A 24,548-nucleotide genomic window follows, 5' to 3' on the forward strand; every position below is an offset into this window, starting at 1 on the left:
AGCGTCCTCGTACGCTATTGGCTATCTGTCAAGCGTTGAGCGGAGCTGTGGGAACGCGGATGACAACCAGCTGAGCCCCCAGAGTGGCGGCGGGAAATCTGGCCAACCTGTGTCTTCAGGTGGCGGGGCCCAGCATTTCTTTCCCCCTAAGAAAGCCCCCAAAATGTAAACCTAGGTAGGTCATGAAATACGTGTTTTAAATTCCCCTGTATATTTGATACCTGGCACTGCTGGACCGGGAGAACCGCTGGCCACAGGGGCGGGGTGGAAAGCATGTCGGGCTGTGCTGCTGGGCGCTAAACCCGGACGGGCGTCCTCAGAGGTCACCGCAAGGCTGACCCTCTGGACGACTTCTGAGTAGGGACGTGGTAATCTCCAGAAGCGAAGTACGGTCCTGCCCTTCGTGGGTCTTTGGGGAAAGGAGACAGCTGTGGTTTGACTATTTAACGGTGTGGCAAAAAGGCATGTAGTTAGACGTTCTCCAAAGGTCCTGTGAACTCAGCAGTTATTTCTTTAGACATACATTTGCTTCCTCAAAAAGAAAGAACAAAAGTTAAATGTATTTTGCAAGAAAAAAAATTAGGGAAAACTTTACAAGTCATGGATGGATTCCCATTCCCATTTTAAAAAATTGATTATGTCTGGATTTAAACCCTGTCGATTTTTTTAACGGTTAACATTGGAAGAAATTTCAATGCTAGCAATAAAAATTTTAACTCGAGTCCAGCCACTAGTTTTAGTGCTTTTTAATATAATAGATTATGTGCTTTTTATGGATTGAAGTCGTTTCACTAAACAGGCAGGTCATAGATGCAGTTCAATTTAGCTTTATCCTTGGCAGTTTTAAGTTTTGTTGTCCTGTACTCACAATGTTATATATACGAACATTACATTGAGTAACGTTCGAACATTACATGAGTAATGTTATATACTCATAATGTTAGCAGAATGTATCAAGAAATTTTAAAAATTCGTCCAACTGTGTCCAGTTGGGTATTTGAAGTCCTGTCATGGGTTTTCTCCATACTCACTATTACTGTGTTTCCCTGAAAATAAGACCTAGCCAGACAATCGACTCTAATGCGTCTTTTGGAGGAAAAATTAATGTAAGACCCGGTCTTATATAAGTAAATTATTATAGTAAAATAAGACCGGGTCTTATAGTAAAATAAGACTGGGTCTTATATTAATTTTTGCTCCAAAAAATGCATTAGAGCTGATTGTCAGGCTAAGTCTTATTTTTCAGGAAACACGGTAAGAGAACGAGATGGTCCCTTCCACTAAAGACTGGCTGTTAAATATGAAGGTATATTTAAGAACCATGAAAAAGTTTAATTTAGCTTTGAGTCAGTGAAAATTGAACCTGATTTGTTTTTTAATGGCAATGAAGTTAACACAAAAACTTGTTGGAAGAAGAAATTAAGTGTGCAAGCTTCAACTCTTTTTTGAAGGTCAGTATATGACTTTTTCTTCATGAACCTTTCTCACTGATTCCCCCAAGGACTTGCCTGTAACTTCTCCTACGTTTGAACCTTGTATATTGTCATATTGTGGTTCAAGTTGGCATCAAACAAGTAGTTATAAAGTTAACTATATTTACACTAAAAGTTGAATAAGATGTATTAGTGTAGATAAAAGCAAAAAACACCTCCTAGATATAAATGATGAGTGATTTTTTGCATTGCATAAATTAAACATCTGAAATTGGAATTTTTAGGTTATGTGGTCAACATCAATACAAATTATAATTTTGGAGTGTGTGGGTTTTTTTTTGTTTTTTTTTTTTGGTTACAAGATTTTACTGGTTGAACTTTTAAATTTCAATGGAGTATTTTGAAAACAATTTTTATCTTTAAGAAACAAAATTGTTACGATTCTCCTTATCCTTAAATCTTCCCATCTAGTGTTTCTCAATTTTGAAACCTCCCTTATGTTTTCTTTCCACTTCCTCCAGGTTAAGGTGCTTCCTTAGTAGTTATTTCATGCTTCTTCCTGCAGTCTTTATCATATTGTTTTGTAATTTGTCTCCAGGCTCCATCATAGTACCTAGAACACAAGGGCTCAATAAATACTTGATGAAGAAATTAATTTAAAGAATTCAGTGAAGGTGCATGGAAAGTATCTATTAGTATAATTGAGTACAAGGAATGAAAAATGAGAGGGAAAAAGTAGTTAGTTTAACCATTCTTTAGCCACTATTTCATGTTTTTATATTAGATATATTTCTGCAATAAAGAAAACTTTGAAAATTGATAGATTTTAATAACATCACTTTATTCAATAAATTGAGCACCCAGTACTATTTAGAAAATATCATGAACAATACAAAGTTGGAAATTTAAGCTAGGGTCAAAACTATATTGCTAAACAGCCAAAGAACACTTTTGGACTTTTACTTTTCAATGTTGTTTAAATCACCCATGTAAAATTCTTCATTAATTAAGCTAGACAGTTCACTGTGGTTGGCTGAAATCATTTTCTCCCCTTAGGTACATCGCTATAACTAGAACCTCCTCTTCTCTCTTCCCGCACCCGACAAGCAAATCTGGTGAACAGCCGGTGAAGATATGGAATTCTAAACTCTTAAGAGATCTTTTTGAAGAGAAGTTGTGCCTTATGTGGAGTTTACTTGGGCCTCTTGATGGAAAAAAGCTAATCTGTTTAGTATTTGTGCATTTTATTAAAATGGCAGCTTAAAGTTGTGTATGTGCTATTGTGATGCCAATGCAGGTGTTTTAAGTGGGGGGCTGGGGATGACCTTTTTTGTGTGCTGTGTACATAAGACTTCTGGAAAAGTAAAGAAAAACCCTTTTTATGGCTCACACAGCTTAAAAGTAGCTGACACTCAAATGTGTGCTCACAGATGAGCTGCTTTTGTTTTATTCTAAATAAAGTGTTTCTTTCGGGAAAAAAAATGATAACCACTTCAGAAATGTGCAATTTTAATGATTTGAACAGAATTTTTTTACGCAAACCTATATAGTTTAATTATATATATATATAAATTTGCTGCCGATCACAATTGGAAAGTACCTGGATAAGGATTTAAATCCAGAAAGTCTGGTCTCAATGTCACAATCCTTGACTACTATGTATATACCTCGCAGTAGTGTAATATAATTTACAGCTATGGTAATATTTACAGCTAGTGTAATATAATTTACAGGTCCGGCTTATATAACCCGTTTGCCTTTAGTTACATTAAGTGAATTATGGCTGTACAGGTTGTACAGTAATCTTCATGATTTACAGTTGGTTTTCAAATTGTTGCGCCGTATTTCTATTGCCGAGTTACCCTTCCTTCTAGAAAACCGCTCACAATTCCGTGGAATGATGAAAAGTTTTCAGATGTTCACTGGTGGTCCTTTAACATTTTTCTTTTCCTAGGAAGATGAGGTGTGGGCCGCAGTCCTCCCAGCCCCTCCCCAGAACGTGTACGCTGCTGGTGGAGCCTAAGGCTGAGTGCGCTCCAGCGACTTCGGCAGGAGGGAGGACGCGGGGGGACTGGGAGAGCTTCCGGGGCTGTGCTCCTTGCCCAGGCTTTCTTCACGCTCGCATTCCTTGCACCTTTGCCCAGGCTTGTCGTTAGCTTTTTCTCTAATAACTTATTTTTCAGCTGCCTCTTCTTGCTGGCACAGTTTACTCCCACTTCCTGCTGACTTCCTCATTTCTCTGTTTCTCTCTTCAATGGGCAGGAGTGGGGTGGGGTGGGGTGGGGAAGTGAGGAGGGAGGATGCAAACTGGAAAGAAGTAATTTTTGTAGAAAACTGAAGAACATCTTGTGAATAGAGGAATTTGGAAAATTTCCTTGCAAAACATTCTGTTTAGAAAACACCTCCATAACTTCCTTCTTTTAACCTTTGTGGCATATTTTTCTCCTCTCTTAGGCTTTTAATGCCCGGAGGTTCTGTCTCCTTTTATAGGTCTTTCTGTAGTACAGGGAAAGCATGAAAATACTTTAAAATTATTTTTGACATTTTTTTTGATGAAAGAGTCATTTGAAAAATCGAGGTTAAAAACATATGGGGAAAAACAGATTAACAATGAATATTTTTTTCAGAAAGTCTAAGCAGCCAACATTAAAATTGCATAATACGATGGTGATCAATTTGAATGAATATATTCCTTCAATAATGTTCCTGATATTCATTCTTTCAAGAAATGTTCAGCATATATAATACAAAGGAGAAAAGAGGTAGTCACCGTATTCTTTAACAGAACCCGCCTTAAATTGGACTTTAAAAAAATATTTTTAAATTATTCATTTATTTTTGAATAGTAATGTGTGTCTGTCATAGTATAAAATTCAAATAGGTAAAAAAAAAAGTGGTACAATTGAAAGTAAGTCTCCCTTCCTGTCTCAGGCAGATGATTCCCTCCAAAAAAGAAACCGCTGCTACCACTGGTTTCTTGTATACGCTTCCTGAGATAGCCTATGCATTCACAAGCATATGAGTAGGTGGAAATAGTCTTCCTTTTCATTAAATAAATGCATACTTTTTGCAGCTTGCCTTTTATCACTTAATATACTTTAGATGTATAGAGAGAGCTGCCTCACTCTTTTTAACAGCTATGTAGTATTTCTTTGTATGATATAGCACAAATTTTTTATCAGTCCTCTACTGATGGATATTTAGGTTGCTTAAAATATTTTGTTATTTTAAACAATGTTGCAGTGAAAACTTTATACTGTGTTGTGTTGGATATGTGCATGTATAAAACTCCTAGAACTAGAATTGTTGTGTCAAAGGATATTTGCATTTTTTTATTTTAATAGATATTGAGAGATGGCTGTTGACAGAGGCTATGCTGGTTGTACCCCAACAGCAATATGTGATTGTTTCTCAGTGTCCTCATTATCACAGTTTGTTATCAAACTTTCTGATTCAATCCTAGTGAAAAAGAGTAATGTATTGTTGTTTTAGTTTGCATTTCTATCATTGTGAGGCTGAACATTTTGCATTTTCTTTCATATCTTTGCCCATTTATCTGTTGGTATGTTTCATGGATTCTAGGTCTTCATGGATTTTTAGGTATCCTTTAAACATTAAAGAAATTAGTTATTTGTCTGTAATAGGAGTTGCGGATATTTTTCCCAGAATATCTATTGATTTTGAAGTGGTGGGATTAAAATAATTTGTTTCTTTTCTTTTCCTTTTTGCTTTTTTGGTGGGGATAGGCAGATTTCTGCTTGTAATTTTGTTATTTTTATGTAGCCAAATGTATCTCAGTCTTTTCTTATATGTCTGTTGGATTTGGAGTTATACTTTAAAAGGCTTTTTCTATTATAAGATTATCTTTTTAAAAATCCTCCCATTTTTTTCCTTTCTTGTTTTTATATGGTTTGATTTTTATGTTTCAATCTTTGATTTATTTAAAGATTAGTTTGGTGTAGGGTTCCAACTTGATTACATTGGTCTGCAAAATGAACCAACTGATAAGGAACTGCCTGGGGGTTAGCTCCGTGAGAATCATCCTCAACGACCCTAGACTTATTTTCTCTCTCTCTCTCTCTCTTCATTTTCTTTTCTTTTCTCTTCTCTTTTCTTTCTTTCTAATTAAAGTTTATTGGGATGACCATTGTTAGTAAAGTTACATATATTTCAGGTGTACAATTCTGTAATACATCGTCTATATATCACATTGTGTGTTCACCACCTAGAGTCAGTTCTGCCATTACCATATATTGAATCCCCTTTACCCTCATCTACCACTCTCCTCCCCCTTTACCATCTGGTAACCACTAAACTATTGACTAGACTTCTTTCTTATACTTTGTTTCCCCATAATCTGGCATGGTGCCTAAAACAAAGTAAGTAGCTAATAAACCTTTGATAACTAAATTAAAAAGAAATTTCTAGATATGATGTATCATCTTCGTTATTTGCCATTGTTTTGGTATATAGTGCTGAAAGAGAGAATGATACCAGTAACCACAGTTGATTTCTCCTGCGCCAAGACCTTAGAATCATGAAATTTTAGATCCAGAGACTAGAACATATATTTACTCAACAAATAAATGTTTCTATTATTTTTAGGCATTCTAGCTGGGGAAGCAGAGACAATAAACAAATATGTCATGTGGTGTAAGTGCCATGAATCAAAACAGCAGTGTATAGAAATAGAGAATGACAGGGAGCGGACTTCTGTTGGGAAGCACATTAACCCAGGTTGTGAAGGATGCTGACTGTTTAATTGTCTCTACTTCATATGGACATGTGTGCAAACAAAGGAATTGAAAGGTGATGGGAGTTAAATATCAGGAGACAGTCCTAAGTATCCCCAGGAAGTTCAAAGGAGAGCCAGTTGTGTCTGTATGGGTCCATGTTGTCTTTAGATTAGATTTGTAAACTAGTGGGCAAGACTAGACATTTTAGGTTAATTTTGTTGTAAGCATTATGCATACTTAGACTGACATGAGTGTATTTAAGCAGATTAACAAACTTGTCGTTCTGATAAGAAACTAAAGTCATTTTATGCAATTAAAACCAAAATTAGGAGTATGTTCTACCCTTGGACATTGGCAGCCATGGCACTCTTCCCCGATGGTGGAAGTCTTGGCAATATTTCTTGTAGTAATTTTCAGACAATGCTCAAAGAAATCTCAGGGGAAAAGGCAGAAGGAACCAGTAGAAAGACTTGGGGTGCCACTGCCTTATATTTTCTGATTTTATCTTTTATTCTTATCTTCCAGATACAATTAGATTTGGAAGTAATTTGAAACCTAAAAAGTATACCTCACTTTGACCATGAGACCCACCATGTGTGCATGGAAGCGATAGGCCACTTTTAGGAGCTCATCATGGGATGTGGTTTAATTCCATTTAGAGATAGAAATGATTGAAAGAGCTGGGAGTTGAAAATTTTCTAGTGGAAACCCACTGAATAAGATAGGGGTTCCTTAGCATCACAGCATTTTTGTACGATGATAATTGTATGGGGAATGAGTGAATCTGCAAAAACTTTCTACCGCGTTTCCCCGAAAATAAGACCTAACCGAAAATAAGCCCTAGCATGATTTTTCAGGATGACATTCCCTGAACATAAGCCCTAATGCGTCTTTTGGAGGAAAAATTAATATAAGACCCGGTCTTATTTTCGGGGAAACACAGTGGTTGCTGATCTATATTTTGCCAGAATTGCCAAGAATTGTAAGCTCCAAGTTAGGTGAACAGCATATTCTTTCGGCATATTGACTCTAGAATCAGATTTAATGAGCATTTTTCACATCTTGATTTATGCTTATTTCTTCCTATATGCTATAAGAAAAATTTGGGGTACAGGGTTATACATTTGTTTTTGAAGAAAGTGTCTTGATATTTCAACTAAAGAAAATAAATTTGTTATTAACATATTTTATTCTTTTCTAGTCAGAACTAAATTCTACATAAATCAGAATTATACCATCTGATCCCTCACTGAACTTAATTCAATATAAATTGCTGACCTTATCCTTTGCAATACCAGAACTACTTTTTACTTTTAGAAGTCAGCTATTAAAATTTGTTAGCATGTAGTGAAAATTAGGAAAAGCTACATACTTTAGAAAAAGGTTTTTAGAGATGTTGGATTCCTTCTGACACACAGGTTGCATATGTGCGTCTCCCAATGCTTGGCATATAGTCTGTACTCAATACACAGTCATCAAAATAAATGTATTTAAAATTTAGTAAATTTATTGCAGTAAAAATAACATATGAAGCAAGGAGTTGCATTCAAAGACGTCAGATAGGTAAATTGCAGTCTGAAAATATCATCACTAACTAAGATTATCTTCTGAACAAGGCATAAGGACCTAGTATAATTTGGGGAACCCACCACTCCTAGAATAAGGTTTTCATCTCCTTAAAGATTTCTGAAATTATTTCATCTGGGAAAACATGGCTGACATTGATTCAGTTTTTTGATTTGCCAGCCATGTGACCTTGGACAAGTTTGGTTTTTCATTTGTAATGAGGATGATAATAGCTCTTTTTCAGTTTTCTTGTGAAATTAAATGAGATAATGTTTATAAAATGCCTAATCCATAGTGTTCAACACAATGTAATTTTATTAATACAATACTATGTCCTTCCATTTAATCCTTAGAGAAACAATTTAAAGTGCAAATACTGTTTGTGTCAAATAGACTTCGTCTATTTCAAAGTTTAAATAATGGCAGGTTCTTTTCCCATTTTTCAATTGGTGAGAAGGGATTAACCAAGCAAGAGGTCATTTAACATTTGAAATATCAAAAGTTGAAAAGGCTAAGAAAATCTATATCCTGAGACCAAGGAAGACAATATTAAACTCTACTAACTTTCAAAGGTTGGAGCCCTTAATCCCAACCCCAAAAGAAAAAGGTTTTAGCCAAAAGAATGGTGTTAACAGCTGTATTTCTGCTGATTTATATAATTTTTTTATCAAATTGAATTTTATTGTAACGATCTTGATTCCCTGGGGATACTGATTCCCCAGGTAATTCAGACACCTGCTCATTTTACAGTACAAGACAAAGAATTACGTATTAACTCATAGTGCCTATAGTTGTTCAGTACTTGAACAATTTATGCAGTGGACTTAATTACAGTTTTAAAACATGAGTTTGGACCTAGACTTAAAGGCTCAAAGCCTTTAGATCCAACTACCTATTTTACAGCAGAACTCAGTGTTTGTGATTTGCCATAATCCAAATGGCCTTCTGACTCTCAGAACCGTGATCGGGTCACTCTGCTGCCTTCCTGCCTGCTATTTGGCATAGCTATTTTCATTTCATTTCTAACTAAAGGAAACATTTGAATATTGTTAAAGAGTTTATTTTAATTTTTATTTTCTTTAGAGTCTACAGATGGATTTTAAAATTGAACACACTTGGGATGGTTTCCCAGTGAAGCATGAGCCAGTGTTTGTCAGGCTGAATCCAGGTGACGGAGGAGTGATGATGGAAGTTAGTGCGCCATTTTTCAATGATCCGCCAGCCCCACCTGGAGAACCAGGAAAGCCTTTCAATGAACTATGGGATTATGAAGGTAAGTGGAAGTACTGTATTTTATTGCAAACATAAATCTTTTTATAATAACCTCTCACAGAACTATTATTTTATCTTGCTCTAAGGAAGTGAGGGCTTCTGAGCAACTGACGTGCAGTTTCTGACATTTCTCACCAAACTCTCATTATGACTTTTTCACCATTACCTATGTGACTTCAACTACATAACTAGAACAGTGAAAAATTGCAATTACAAATCCAGATTTTTAAATTGCTGCCATATGTCTTTCCTTTACTTCTGTTACTTATTTTAAGAAGAGTTAAGCATTCCTGTTTTGTCTTTAAGTATCTTCACATTGCCACTTTAACCTTATAAACCTTCTTTATGGATGTTTCAGGGTGTTTTACTTATTACAGAAACACTATGAACTTCAACATGAAATGTAGTTTTTATTTTATACATACTGACAAGAAATCTCACATATGAAATGAAGGCTAAAAGATGCCATGAAATTATACTGTTTCAGGTTTGCTATATGATCCCCTTCTGATTTCTCCTAATTAAGCTACCAAACTTATCCTTCTGAAATACTCTTTATGGTGCCATTCCCTATACGACAAACCATCACTATCCCTAAGATAAACTTCAAACGCTTTCTGTAAGCTTTCAGGGTACTCATGAATTGGGCAATCATATTCCAGCAAAAGCTCTTGACTTCTGAAAAGCAGTGGTCTTACTGTCCATGAATATTCTCACCCATGTACCTTTTCTCATTCTATTCCCCAGGCTTCTAATTCACATATTTCAAGCTCAAAATCAGGTTCCATTTCTTCAAAGAAACCTTTGATGACTCTTCTAGTTCCTCTTAACATCTATTTTTATAGCTATAGATACCATCTGTATAGCATGCATTTTGTCAGTTTTAATGTATAATATGTTAAACATATGTTGTCTTTCACTGATAACAGAGCTTGCATGTACCAGCTTCCTACTGGTGTACACACCAGTGTGACTTATCTACTGGAGGTGCTACAGGTACCAATCTCAAGAAGCACTCTTCTCATAAACCTGCTTCTTTCTCTAATTGCCCAATCTCAATCAATGGCAGTTCAGTACATCAAATCACCAAATATAGAAATGTGAGATTTTGCCAAGTTATCCTTCCCTCACTATCTATATTTGGATTTATTTACTGAGTCCTACCAACTTCACCTCCTACATGTTTCTCCAATTCAGTACCTCTTCTTCATTCCCACTATCTCTGCCATAGGTTAGGCCTTCATCCTCTTTTTCCTCAGCTAGGGCAGAGCCTCCTAAATATTCTTTTTGCCCTTAAGTCCATCCTTCACTCTTGGAAGCCTGAGAGATCTATCTAAAATAAAAATGTAAACTCATCGTTCAGCTACTTAAAAACTTTCTCAGGCTTCTTCTCCTCCCAGGAAAATGTTACCCTTCTTAATATGATCTCTATATAAGATGTTTCATGACCTGAGCCCTTATTCTCTCTGCAGCATCACTTATTTCTACATTGAAAGGTTTGCTGATTTGCTAATTTAGTTATCGCTCTATAGACTACTTATCAAATATCATGGATATTGCTCCAGGTCAAAAAATATTTAACTGTGTTTGATTTTAATGGCTGTATTATAGTCCATTGCATGGAATACATAAATTCCATAATTTACATATTAGATTTCCTATATAATAGAAGATTTATTTGTAATAGGCAATAATCCTATGTAATAGGAGATAATCATTTAGACAATTTCTAATTTTTGAGCAACACTTTGATGAGTAGGGTTATACTTACTTCTTTCCCCAGTTGTCTGATTATTTCCTTAGGATAAATTCCTAGAAGAAGATAATTGGCTCAAACTTTGTGTAATAATGTTGATTTTTTTAAAACCTCACCAGCACAAAGTTTTCTTTTTCTTTTTCATTTATGGTCCTCTGATAGGGAAAGATGTTAATGATGATTTATTTCTAGGCAATGTCTGTTTATTTTCTTTATCCTTTTTCTTATTGGGGAAGAGCTATAATTAAAAATAATGAGTTAATATATTTTATATTCCAAAGGAATAAAGAAATTATTTATTGTTTAAGCATAATTAAATTTCTCAATATGCCATATCTCTGTTTTCAAAAGTTGTCGAAGCATTTTTCTTGAATGACATAACTGAACAGTATTTAGAAGTTGAACTTTGCCCGTAAGTATAAAATTTTTTTCTAACACAGTACTATGTAATTTGAACACGTTGTTTTTTAGTTATAAATTAGTAAAAAGTCACTAATTCCAATAAAATAGGGGAAGTGCTAATTGCAAATATACTTATAACTTGTCTACAGGACAGTAAAGAACTTGGATCTGCTAGAATTCTTTAATTTTATCCTTAGTTTTATTTTTACTAGATGAAAATATCACTTTGTTTTCATACAGTGATGACTTGACATTGGGTGAATAGGATAATTAGATTCTCTTTTCTTAAGAAATTACACAATAACCATTACGTACAAAATTAATAAATTCTAAAAGTTAAAAAAATCTTCAGTAGTTTGGTTTTATATATATTAAGACAGTCAGTAATCAAGAATCATGATTTTGCTTTAGGTAATCAACTCCTGCAACAGTTAATTAATCTCTTGGAAAGCAAGGTGAAGAATACTGTTGTTGTAATTTGCAAGAACTTTTACTTCTAAGATATTCTTAAGCTTGCATAATAAGAATAAAAATAGTAGAGGAAAAAAATACTTGTCTGCTGTTTGAATAGTTTGGTGAATGAAATCCGCCCTGAAAAGCTACCTATGTAGAAATGTTTAAATAGCGTCTTTTCCAGAGACAGTAAATTTGTTTCATGTAAACATACTTGAAATCCTTTGATTCTTATTGACCTAGCTAGTCTCAATTATGCTCTCTTACCGTGTTTCCCCGAAAATAAGACCTAATCTGAAAATAAGCCCTAATGTGATTTTTCAGGATAACATCCCCTGAACATATGCCCTAATGCGTCTTTTGGAGCAAAAATTAATATAAGACCCGGTCTTATTTTCGGGGAAACATGGTATTAGTTTCCTTTTGAGGATATATTGTGTATACCTTTGAAAATGTGACATCAATATCTAAATTGATGGTTGAAAGCAGAAAAACACCAGAGGCAGGTGGGTTGAGGACAGTTGGGTGAGAGGGTAGACACAAATTAAAATCTTCAGCATGTTGACTCATTGTAGACAATATATATTTTGTATTTTTTGTCTTCCTTATGAGCTTCAGGACAGTTTTCTTATAGAAATAACCTTTAGTAAAATTGTTGGATTCAGACCTAGAAATTGGTGCCAACTTCCTTCCCTTAAGGTATTTTAGTTTTTGAAATTGGTTTTATTATAAATTCCAAATGCCATGATATTCTCCCACCCCTTTGCATACTTTGCATCATCTAACCAATTGAAGTCTTTTATGTATTTTCTTATTCGGCGAATATAAAAAAGCAATTTGAACGTGTGTACCTTTATGCCTGTGACTATAATTGTCTGTAAAATGGTAAACTCAAAGGTGTCATTTCTAAGTTAACTGAATACATTGGCTCTTCCAATAATTATCGAATTTTCATATTGCATCTTTTAATTATTTGGACATTTAGTTACAAATACACACATTGCAGATATGAAGGATGGTGAAGAAAATAATGCTTGTCTCTTTCAAATGTTTGACAGTCACGGACAACATTTGGTGCTTTTACTCTCTGGAAGAAGAAATGTGTGGAAAGTGAGTAAATAAAAATATGAGACAAAAATTCTTACGTGTACAAGATATTTAATATATATGTTTAAATATGTGTATAATACATATGTTCATAGTGTAAATCTGAATTTGCCTTTTGTATTTTACATATTGTTTCTGTAGCAAGAACTTGCTCTGTCATTCAAAGTGTCCAAAGGAGAGACAAAATGGGAAGGCAGAGCTTATCTCCCTTGGAGTTATTTTCCACCAAATGTGACAAAATTCAATTCATTTGCAATTCATGGATCCAAAGATGAAAGAAGCTATGAAGCTCTTTACCCTATACCTCAACATGAATTGCAACAAGGACAAAAACCTGATTTGTAAGTAGGAAACCAATGAAGATACGTTCCAACTGTGAGCTTTTTGGAAATGAATTCTTGGTAGAGCAGTGATAACTGCCCTCGGTCAAAGAAGACCTACGTGTACAAACACCTCGTAGGGAACTGTGTTTTTTGATGGTCCTCAGTACATACTTGACAGACTCACTTTGTACAGACTAGTCTCTCTCTCTCTCTCTTATCAGTACAGCATTTATAATTAGTGAACATTGCAGTGAATATTAGTGAATATTGCAACAGCTGCTGTGGAAGTATGGTTGCAAATTCTTTTATGATCCCTTTCAGAGCTAGATGGCCAGGGGCATCCTGTTTCCTGGTGTGAACAAAAGGTTAATAAATCCTTTCCCTTGTTCCTGGAGAATGTAACCAACCTTCAGTTTGCTCTCTAGCCCTCTTCCCCTGGTAACCTCATAAGGGTAAAAGTGTCAACCAGGTTTCTAAGCAACATTGCTTATGATAAAAAGGATTCCTAATTGGTAAGTTGCACCTGGACTGATGGCATTATGAATAAACTATAAATACCCGATGGGGACAGCATGGCTTTGGATTTCCCTTTAACAGTCGTGTTCCCTGCGGGGACCCTAGAAGCTATGCCTGTGGCCTTATTACAGAAAATACTGGCTCCCGTGGGGCAGCAGGCATGTAAGCCATCACATCTCCGACACTTGCCCAACTTGAAGCTGTCACCAAAGGAGAATATAGCTGCTGGGCAGCCTCCTGAATGCTTTGGCCTGCAGCAAACACTACTCCCCTAGGGAGGAAAGGCTGCTGTCCTGGGCAAACTGGGATTCACGCTCTGTATCTCTGAGTGTACTCAGTGTGGCCAGGACAGTCTGTTGGATCTGCGTTCAGAGGAGCCTCACAGAGAATCCTCATGGGCTGTGTACCATGGTAGACGGAGTTTCCTGCCTTCTTACCCTTGGGAATTGCTGTCCCTCCTCTCCCTGTGTGTCCTCTCCTTCCTGTCATGCTCTTCGCTCTACTTTGCCTTCATCTCTTCTAGCCTATCCCTTTATCCTGCCTGACACACTTTCCCCTTTTCCTTTTGCTTTTCTCCCCAGTCCTGACCCTTTCTAACTAGCCTCTTTCTCTTTTCCATTCTCTTATCCTTCACTGTTGGTTCCTTAACCTCGTCACCTGGGATTAACAGTTGTGACTCAGTGGTTCAGTCTGGCCAAGTGGGCAGAATGGGGGACAGGAATCTAGATGCAAATGACTCAGGCCCTCACAGCAACATGGCTTGTTTCTGTGGTTCTTTTCTACGTAGTACCTCTTGGCATTTAGGCTCCTCACTTATATGTGATTGGAGGCTTACCCCAGGTAAAGCATGATTATACCATCAGCTCGGGCAGAGTCAAGGCCCATTGATTTCCTAGAGAGCTGAGTTCCACTGTTAGCAAACCTTTCTCTCCTATTAAGCCACGATAGAAATCTCTGTAATAGTTAAATAGTGTTCCTGGAAAGAAAGGGCCAAGCAGTCTATCCTCTAACCTCTGGAACTGAAACTTTAAAACAATTGTTTGAATGACTGATATAAACTATATCAAAAATTTAAATATGAAAATATCTGTAAGAGTATAACATGTTTTAAGCCTAGATGGAATGAGTCAGATTTTGAGGGTTGATTTTTATTTCTCCCCTCAGCTGGGAGGTAGCTGTTTGTAGAATTGAAAGGGGAGTGCTTTGGGATGTGGGTAAATATTTTCAGAGCTACAATGGAAAAATTGTACATGTAGAGTATATCGTACCTTTGGTATTCTTAAAATAGAATGTTGTCCTATCACAGATGTGAGAAAATGAATAGCCCTTCAGGACAACTATTTCACAAATGCATAATTCATTTCAATTCCCACCTTCTCTTTCCTTTGCATTTAGCCATCGTCTGGAATACTTCAAGCTTTTCAGTTTTAACACACTGTTTGGAGAAGAATGGAAACAACCAGAATCAGACCTGTGGCTCATAGAGAAACCTGATGTGTAGGAGTATAGTAGAGGGCCATATCAATTATTTCTTCTCTATACCTTTTAAGGTAAATCAATAATAAGTATAATTTCTTGAAAGGTCACTGAAAGGTGAATGAAAGAATAGTGTCTCTCTGGCAAGTGTAAATTAATAAGCAAATAGAAAGTTTATAGGTGATTTTATCTATAAAGTTAATTCTCAGAGTCATTTAGCCCAGGAACGATCATGTCACTGAATTCTTCCATCTGCCTTGCATCACCATTACCCCAGATATCCCTGACTCTGTCCATCAAAATCATTGTTTCTCTTCCCACTTACCTACACCTCAGCCAGCCTGAGGCTGGACCATCTTATTTGCACATTTTTGAGCTCCATGTAATATACATGAATTCTTTACTCAGAATCTTCTGTACATTCTTGAAATGAGTAAAAAAACCATGACCTATTTCAGTTGGACAGATCCACATCTCTTACGGCTTTAGTAGGATACATGTTTATTTAACTAGCTCTTCTTCTCTTCTTATGACTCTTTTTACTCTGTTGAAGGAAATGGAATGAAGTAGTCTTGAATTCAGGCGACAGATTCTGCTTGTATGTACCAAGAAATGACATTTTCTTAATGATGTTAAACAAGGTATTAACATGTCTTCATTTTATTTTGTGAACATCAAACACTTCTGTTCTAGAATTTCTGAAGTTTCTGTTATAACGTATTTCAGAGCTTGAAGTCATCTAGTACATTATCTATGCACTTCTGCACTGAACTTGGTCCTTCTCCAGCATTCTCAACTTAGAGATTATCAGTCTTGCAGAAGAATCTATGTACAGATACCTAATTGCCTACCCAACAACATACTGTCTCTTCTTCTTCTTCACTAACAGAACTTGAATTTTTAGGGACTCTGCTCAAAAACTGCATTTTCCCAGAATCCTTTGAAGATAGAAACAATCCTATAAAACAGTTCATGGCAATGAGATATATGTATACAGTGTTTGGTGAGGCTTCAAGAAAAGATGCTTTAAAAATGAGAGACTCAGCTGCCATACACCTTTTGTCCTTTGCTCTCCCCATTCCTTTGTCCTGAAATGCAGAATGAATAGCTGAAGTAACACACTAACTACATTTTGTCAATGAGGAGCCAACCCAAGGAAGGCTGAGTAGAAGGACAAAGAACCTGGATTCCAAGTAGCACAATAGAGTATTCTATTTGGACTGCCTGCCTACAGACTTCTCTATACAGGAGAAAACAAACTGCCTAATTTGTTTCCCCAAAGTGATATATAGATTCAATGCATCCCAGTAAAAAATCTTAGAAGGTTTTTTTGGGGGTAGAATTGACAAGCTGATTCAAATTTTATGTGGAAATGCAAAGGACCTCAAATAGCCAAAACAATTTTGATAAAGAACCAAGTTGGAAGACTTCCACCACCTGACTTAAAGACTTTTTACTAAACTTCAGTAGTGAAGACAATATGAACTTGGCATGAATTTAGACAAATATGTCAATGGGACAGAATAGAGAAACCAGAAAGAGAACTATACATGGTCAATTGATTTTTGACAAAGGTTCCAATGTATCTAAAAGGAATAGGATAATCTTTTTGACAAATCATGTTGGAATAACTGGAAAAACATGAAAAAAAGGAAAAAATGAACCTTGACTTCTACCTGACACCGTACAGAAAAATTAACCTAAAGGTGACTTGTGAAATAAAAATTCCAGGAGAAAGTCTTCACAATTTGGAAGAGACTAATTTCAAATAGGATATAAAAAGCACTAATTAAAAAAGGGGAAAAATTGATAAATTGGACTTCATCAAAATTAAAAGCTTTTCCTCATCAAAATCCTCCGTTAAGAATGTGAAAACGGAAGCCACAAATTGGGATAAAATATTCAAAGTACACATGTTTGACAGAGGACTCTTGCCCATTGTATATAAAGAACTGCAACTCAGTAATAAAAAGACATGCCAGTTAAGGAGCAAAAGACTTGAACAGACACTTTACAGAGGAAAATATACAAAAGGCCAAAAAGTATATAAAAAGGCTCTCAACCTCACTTATCATCAAAGAAATGTGAATTAAAACCACAGCAAGATACAACTAAATGACTAAAATTGCAGAATGCATGCCATGGCTAGCTGACTAACATTGGAAAACAGTTGTCAATACCAAGCAGTAATGAGAACATGGAGAAACTTTCACATGATGGGTAGGAATGTAAAACATTATAACTACTTTGGAACTATTTGACTGTATCGAGTAAAGTTAAATACACCTACCCCGTGATTCAGCAGTTTCACTCTTAGGTGTACTCAAGAAAAATAAATGTTCATAGCAGCTTGATTCCTAACAGCGGAAAATTGTAAACTATCAAATTTCCACCCACTAGAATGGATAATATGATCTAGTCAGACAATGGAATACTACGCATCATAAAGAATGGCCTATTGATACATGCAACAACTGAGATGAACCTCGAAAGCGTTGGCGCTGAGCAAAATAAATGCGATACAACATACTGTGTAATTATTTATATGAAGGTCATTATAGGCCATTGTAGGCTATGATGAGTCACGCAACTGCTCTGTGTAAGGATGGGGCATTCAAATTATCTGGAAAAGGGGCACGAGGGAATTTTCTGGGGTGATTGAATGTTTTGTGTCTTTATTTGGATGATGGTCTATACCTGCATACTTTTTTCAACATTGCTCGAGCTGTATATATTTTAAAGTTTTTGATTTCACTATGTAAAATATACCTTAATAAAATACTGTTATAAAATCAGCTGTAAATTCAATGGATTTCACTTCAAGCTTATGCTGTTCCATTAAATAATCATTAGTGCTGCTGGTTAAATGTGAGTTATGAACTAACATTTTTTCTTTTATTGAGTATGTTCTCTATCTGAAAAGAGAGCTGGTAGTAAGATAAATGCTAACTTTTACAAAAAGCACTGTAACTACCTATCGTTATGGCATCTTAGATAAATTAAGAAATTATTTTATATTGACAATAGCAGCTGACAATTTTATATGGTAACAATCTACCAGTTTTGGATAGGAAAGCCATATTTAAAATAATCTAGGACGATTTATTTATGTTGTCATGTCCTGCACGACCAGAGCTGTGGGGAGCGAGAAGGGTGGCGCAGGGTTAAGAAATACAGTAGCCAAGAATAGAGTGCAAGCGGAGTCAAGGGACTCCAGCCTCAAGGACTAAGAGCCCCAAATCTAAGGGGGCCAACGCATAGCTTCTATTGATTAACAAATGAGGAAATAAAAGAAGTAAAGCTTGGTAATCTCAAGATCTGTGAATCTCGCACATTATACTAGGAAACTGATTCAAACCAATCACGCTTGCCTGCAGGCAGCTGGATCCCAAATCCCCCGGATGTCTTAGTCATTGTTATAAGTACCTCCCCAAGGGAGAAATCTTTATGCTGAAACTAACCGATATGAGTAGATGGAGAGCCGATGTTATCACATCATTGAATCTCTTCCCAAGCAGGTTGTGGAAAGGAATGCAGCCACAGAGGCAGAAGCTCTCCTTAGCCAGGGGAAGGGGGAGGGGGGTCTATGCCCACCTCTATTAATCCCATGAGTTTCCAGATGGCCCCTATGCGACTGTGCCTGTCTTAGGTTGTTCCTTCCTTGAGGAATCTTATCCGTCATTGACTAACCAGCCATCCTTTGGGGCCAAACAGGGAGACATAAGGTGTAGGCACAAAGGTGAAGCAAAGTCCTTGAAAGGATTAGTCTCACAGACTCTCCTTTCTTTAGGGGTAGGTATGAGGGGACAGACAGGTAGGCTGTGGCGTGGCAACATATGTTACTGGAAATAATTTTATAAATACATATAAAACTGTTAGAACAAAAAATAAGATACGTTTTATTTTTATTTATTTTCTTTAAAAAATAACATAAATTTTAGAGTATCCTGATTTTAGAAGTGAATAGATCATAGGTTAAGATATAAATCATAACAGTTTATAATATGGGGAAAAGTGATGCGCAAATATTCTAGACCACAATCACAACCATATAAAATATTGAATGTTGTGGGATTCCTAGAACCCATTATGTTTCTCTTTACATCTGTTTAGATGTTTTTTTAAACATCTCAACTTTTTTTATTCTTGATAAAAGATATGTTTCTTCTTCCAATACTAAGAAAGCAAAAGCACATTATACAAAATTTTATTTTGAAAGGAACATGCAATTTAACCACAGAATTTTGAAAAATTTGTCCATTAATGAGGTACAAACAGTGCACCCTATAGAAACCTAACATTTGAAAGTGGGTGTTTTTAGTAGCTGTTTCGAATTTCTTTTTCAACTTTAGGAACACGAAAGAATAATCCTTCCTTTGTTTAATGTATCATAAATGCATTTCCTTGCTGGGTTTTGAATTGTTCACCACAGTGTCGTGCGGATTCTCTCTTCTCACCACCTAAACAGATTACACAGCGAGTGCACTTATTTAGGTGCTTTTTCATTGCTTCTTCAATCTCTTCCCAAGCAGGTGGTGGGAAGGAATGCAGCCACAGAGGCAGAAGCTCTCCTTAGCCGGGGGAAGGGGGGGGGTCTATGCCCACCTCTATGAACCCCGTGAGTTCCCAGAGGCACCCATGCCAGTAAAGTGTAAGTCACAATCCAGAGTACTATATTCTTTGTATTTGTAGCCCTCAAATACTTTTTATTGACATTAATTTTTTTTTTTTTTTGCTACAGAAAAAATAATTGTTTTTTCTCCTCTTCCTCCGTTTTAACAAAAATTAGTTAGACTTTTGGGGCAGAAAGTAATGAATAGAATTAATCCGATGCTTTACAAGGGTAGCAAACGGATGAAACAATTATAGTAAGTGAGCCCTCAGCCCTTTCACTCATGCCTCAAAGCCCAAGGCTCATCCCTTTCCCATTGCATTTTCCGTAGTATTTTACACGTTGCTTTATTAGAGCACTTATCCAGTGCGTTAGGAAGCTCTTCTCCCCGCCAGTCCCTTCAGCCGAGCTTTTACTCCGGCCACCGCAGCACTCAGTGAACAGACAGCACCTGGCCTCAGCTGCACTGTGGGCCCCTTGTTTCCGGCCCGGGCTTTGCTGCTGCCTCAGCTGTGTGGTCCACCTAGAGGGGCCCACTTAGCCTTCTCACATGAACTACCCAGCATATGTGATAGAGGTCACACCCCACGGACAACTCTTGACCAAGGAGGACAGAAGTCAGTGGATGAACCCTCTGTCTTTCATTCTTCTGGTTGACGGTTCTGAGATCCCTTCCACGTAGCTCCCCAGAGGGTCCCTAAAGGGATCATACCTCATTGCCTATAGCAGTGGCCAACTAATAATGCACCTTATTTTGCCTTTCCCTTATTTCCTGGTTTGCTCCTTCTCATTCCTTCCTCATGTGTGGAATTACTTCATCAAAATCAACGTACAGCAAGCCTTTTTCCCAGGTTGGCTTCATGGGGAACCCAGGCGAAGTCAGTCTTACCTGATTCTGTAAATTTAAACAAACAAACAAAACATGGAAGCAAAAAGATGTTCATGAGCCCTTCATTTTGATGTGGTACATACACTCACAGAGGAATGTTCAAGCCACTCTTTATTCATAACCCAATTGCAAGGGACACATTTTTTCCCAGGCTCCTCCTGGTATCAGTGTCATTGCAGCTGGTGTATGTTCTTCGGTGGTGCACGACTAGTGGCTAATCTGAATGCACTTCTGAGTGTTTACCACAAATAGGGAATGAATCAGAGTATAGTAGAATATTAGAGAGGAAGAAAACTTGGGCTGCATCTATACTAAATGCTTTTCCTAATGGTATTTGTGAAAGACCAAAAGACAAGCTTTAGAAGATACGAAAACTGGCCACCATACTCCACACCCTTGAATAACTTGCAATAACTATAATAGCCTTTACTTCTGTTTATCAGAAACTGAAGTAATCTGGCAGCAACTTATTCTGAATGATCGTAAAGTCTACTTGTGTAGAAAATCTGAAGGTGGTGAATGTCTGCATTCCTGTCCTTAATATTTTATTGTTTGCAGCAGTGACTGCATCTTTTTTCCTTTCTGAGAAGATAAATAATAACTTCAAAAATAATGAAGTAGAGTGAGTCATATCAGTGACTTTTCAAACTGTAGGTTTCAAACCCATTAGGGAGTGGATTATGGAATCTTATATACTGTGTTATAATCCACAAATAATTAAATAGAATTAAAAATACCAGAGTGCATCACATTTACTAAGTGCATATGTTGTTTCAAGAATGTTGTTGAAACAACAACATTGTTGGGATCTAGTCACAAAAGTTCAAAATGCATAAAAAATTTAGAGATCACAAGCTTTAAACACTTTGGTTGTTTACAATATTATCCTTTGGGTAAGATTCTCAATGACTAGTGACTGGAAAAGATTTGGAGGGAAACCTAAGACTCAAACATGTCTCCAATGCAGCTTAAACTAGAAAGAAGTATAGCATTTTACTTTACTCTTCAGTTTGATTTTATTTATAAATTGGAAAAAAACCACATATGACAGATAGATGAGACTTACATATAAAGAGCCTCAAATTTTAAATACATTCATTGGAAGTGATCCCTTTGCACAGTATGTAGCTCCTTTTCTAATCTATAAATTAGGATGCTTTGGGTTTCAAGTAAAAGTAAGCTCAACTCCAACCAGCTTAAACAATAAAAGGAGGTGTGGTAGACTTTGGCAGGTTGATGTAGAGGTTGACAATCTCACTATGTCATCAGGTTTCTAGCTCCATTTATATGTGAGTTTCTTGCTCTGCCATCTTCTAGGATATCTCCATCCAAAGACAGCATTCCTTTTTGTATATGAAATCACTGTGGTTGTTACGGCTCTTATAATGATAAACCACAAAATCCAGCACAAGAGAAAATACTCAATGATTTATGACACTGTTATAGGTATTTTCCTTATTTTATACACACAATACATAATACACACCACAGACTCTGAATAAAACAACACCATCAACAACAACATTTTTCTCCCATCTGGATGTTGATCATTGACTTCCCATGCTTTTATCTGTCTCCTGTGTTTTCTGTGAATTACATCTAGAACCCTGATAACATTCAGGTTCAATTTTTCATGAGACTATTTCATAGATGGTGTTGTATTCTTCTATCAGGAGATGCATAACATCTGGTTGTCTCCATTTTGTGATGTTAGGAGCCATTGATGAGCATTACCTAAATCCACGAATTCATTCGGGCCTGCAGTATGTCAGTAATACAATTTTGTCCTTATTTCCATATTTCTTAGTTGGAATACTTGTATAAAAAATTATCCTAATTCAGTTATTTGGATACCAAGAAGCATTGTTTTAACAGGATAGATGCTGATTCTTTTCTTTTACTTAACAATTTTCTGAATAACAGGTCCTCTAGTAATCTCTAAAAATGACCAATGAGATTTAAAAATATATATATCTTTATGAACTCGTGGGTTTAAAAATAGTTTAGGTGTATCAGTCCACTGCAGTTTTCTCATTGATTATCAAAGTGTTCCATCTTTGGTGAGGGGGAGTCTCTTTAAGTTGCCTCCTAAGGCTTTGGACATGACCTTAGTCATCTTTAATAGCTTTTATGTTTCTGATATGACAAGATGTTCCAGGTTCATCTTGAATCTTTCCTGCTGTCGACATGGAGCTAGCTATTTCTTCAGAAAGTTTTGGTTTCTCTCAGTGGCAAATGATATTTAGAGACCACTATTTGGACACTAAGAGTGCCCATTGCTAATGGGCTGGGCATTTTTTTCTCTAGTTCTTTTAAAAAGAAAATACATCATGAGTTCATATTGATGCCTCCTATTTATTCTTATAAAGCTTATTCTCTTTCTCTTCTAACATGGCCCTAGTTGGTTTTCATTGATTTCAACATCATTACCCATTTGCTTTTCCCCCATACCACACACAACAGAGTCTGAATAAAACAATACCATCAACAACAATATGATTGCCGTAAATAGTTAAAAAGTGTGTATTAGTTTTGTTTTGTGATTCTTTTTGACCTATTATATCCCTCCAAGTATATACAGCCAAATTCCTGTGTTTAAAGTTACTTGAAAACAATGTCTATGTGTTAATGCCACCAAACTCAATACACAATAAGGTTCATTTGTTTCAATCCCCTTTCGCTTTGGGGTATTTAAAAATTTTTTTTTAAATAAATATTTATGAGGTTCCAAATTTAAATCTACAATTCAATATATACTTGGAGAAGGTATGCCTCCTTTCTAGTTTTTCTCTAACCCATTACCTCTCTCCCCCTATAGATATCATTAGCAAAATGTATAGTTCGTGCTTCCATTTTTTAATAAGAGCAAATATGTATAAATAGTCATATTCCCTTCCATCTCAGCATGGAAATGATAGCATATTAGAGCTAATAGAAAGACTTGGACTATCAAATTAGACTCTCATGAATAAGGAGTCTTATATAGATTTACTAATTATTTAAAGGATACGGACAATCAAATGTCTCAGGTGAAATAGAGAAAAATCTAGTCCATCCTGTGTGGCTACCATGATCCTTCCTTTCTGCATTGGACACCTTCTCTGGCCTAGAGTAATAAATGAAGTCTTTAAGTGAGGTTTTGGGTGACCTCATATATCAAGAGGGGCCTTGTTTAAGTTATGAAATATCTCCATTTTATACTTAGGTTGGGAATGGGTTTATGTGACGTTTTCTCGGGAGCTATGCCTTATAAATCCATGGTTTCTAGGGGCAAATTTGCTGAGAGAATTCTACAAATAAGGACACTTGTACTAGCAAATACCTTTAGCCTAAGGAAGTCAGCTATCAGCATATTTACAAGGAGATTAGATTGGGACACCTATCTTGCCCCCCTCCCCCGGATTGTTTTCCTGGTAACTGGAAACACGTCACAGACCAGCAGCTCTCTCCCCAGTCTACTTCCTGAACTCAGTCAATATCTCTTTGCCACATATCAGGTATCTTTTAATTATTTGTCTTTCAATGGCTTCTGTGATATTTGTACAAAAATATTAACTCCCAGTGACCACCAGGATTTGAACCCATTTATTGGGGAGGAAGAATTCCCTTTATAAAATACATTAGCAATGGTAACTTTTGATATTCTTTCATCAATTTAGTTACTTTTTTTCCTCCTTTATTCAGTTATTTGAGACTTTTTATAATGTGTTGATGGAAGCATTTAATTTGAGTGCATAATTTTTCTAAGGCCAAATTCACTGTCCTCTCTGGCCAGTTTCCATAAGTATTATATCTATTTAGCTTTCCCAAATATTTTCTCATCCTGGGGGATCAGTGTTTACAAAGATCTTGCTTTTGGTTTAATTGCATACATAAACTTAATAATGCTTTGATGCACCATATGTTGTAGAGATTAAAATGGTGTTTGGCATATCATATCAGTTAATATTCCAGGATCGTTCTACTCCTTCCCAACAGAAATGACTTCCTCTCATAAACCACATTCC

General features: G+C 36.2%; 1 protein-coding gene across 6 annotated transcripts; it reads left to right on the plus strand.

The window, feature by feature from the left end:
* Window positions 1-9: 9 nt before the first annotated feature.
* On the plus strand, window positions 10-17,904 carry LOC308509194 (UPF0462 protein C4orf33). Of its 6 annotated transcripts, XR_013995145.1 has the most exons (8): window positions 31-175; window positions 8,819-9,008; window positions 11,115-11,175; window positions 12,677-12,728; window positions 12,867-13,066; window positions 14,960-15,114; window positions 15,594-15,681; window positions 15,767-17,834. XR_013995145.1 is itself a non-coding variant. In XM_081076946.1 (7 exons), the coding sequence occupies exons 2-6, from the start codon at window positions 8,828-8,830 to the stop codon at window positions 15,063-15,065; spliced, it is 600 nt and encodes a 199-aa protein (XP_080933072.1). In that variant the 5' UTR covers window positions 10-175; window positions 8,819-8,827; the 3' UTR covers window positions 15,066-15,114; window positions 16,140-17,840. The 6 variants fall into 6 exon arrangements, 5 of the variants coding, with proteins under 5 accessions (XP_080933072.1, XP_080933070.1, XP_080933071.1 ...); XM_081076946.1 differs by lacking the exon at window positions 15,594-15,681 and having other exon boundaries at window positions 10-175; window positions 16,140-17,840; XM_081076945.1 differs by having other exon boundaries at window positions 15,594-17,839.
* Window positions 17,905-24,548: the final 6,644 nt, after the last annotated feature.

Source organism: Rhinolophus hipposideros (genome assembly GCF_964194185.1).
Source record: "Rhinolophus hipposideros genome assembly, chromosome: 16".
NCBI classification, from domain to species: Eukaryota; Metazoa; Chordata; class Mammalia; order Chiroptera; family Rhinolophidae; genus Rhinolophus; species Rhinolophus hipposideros.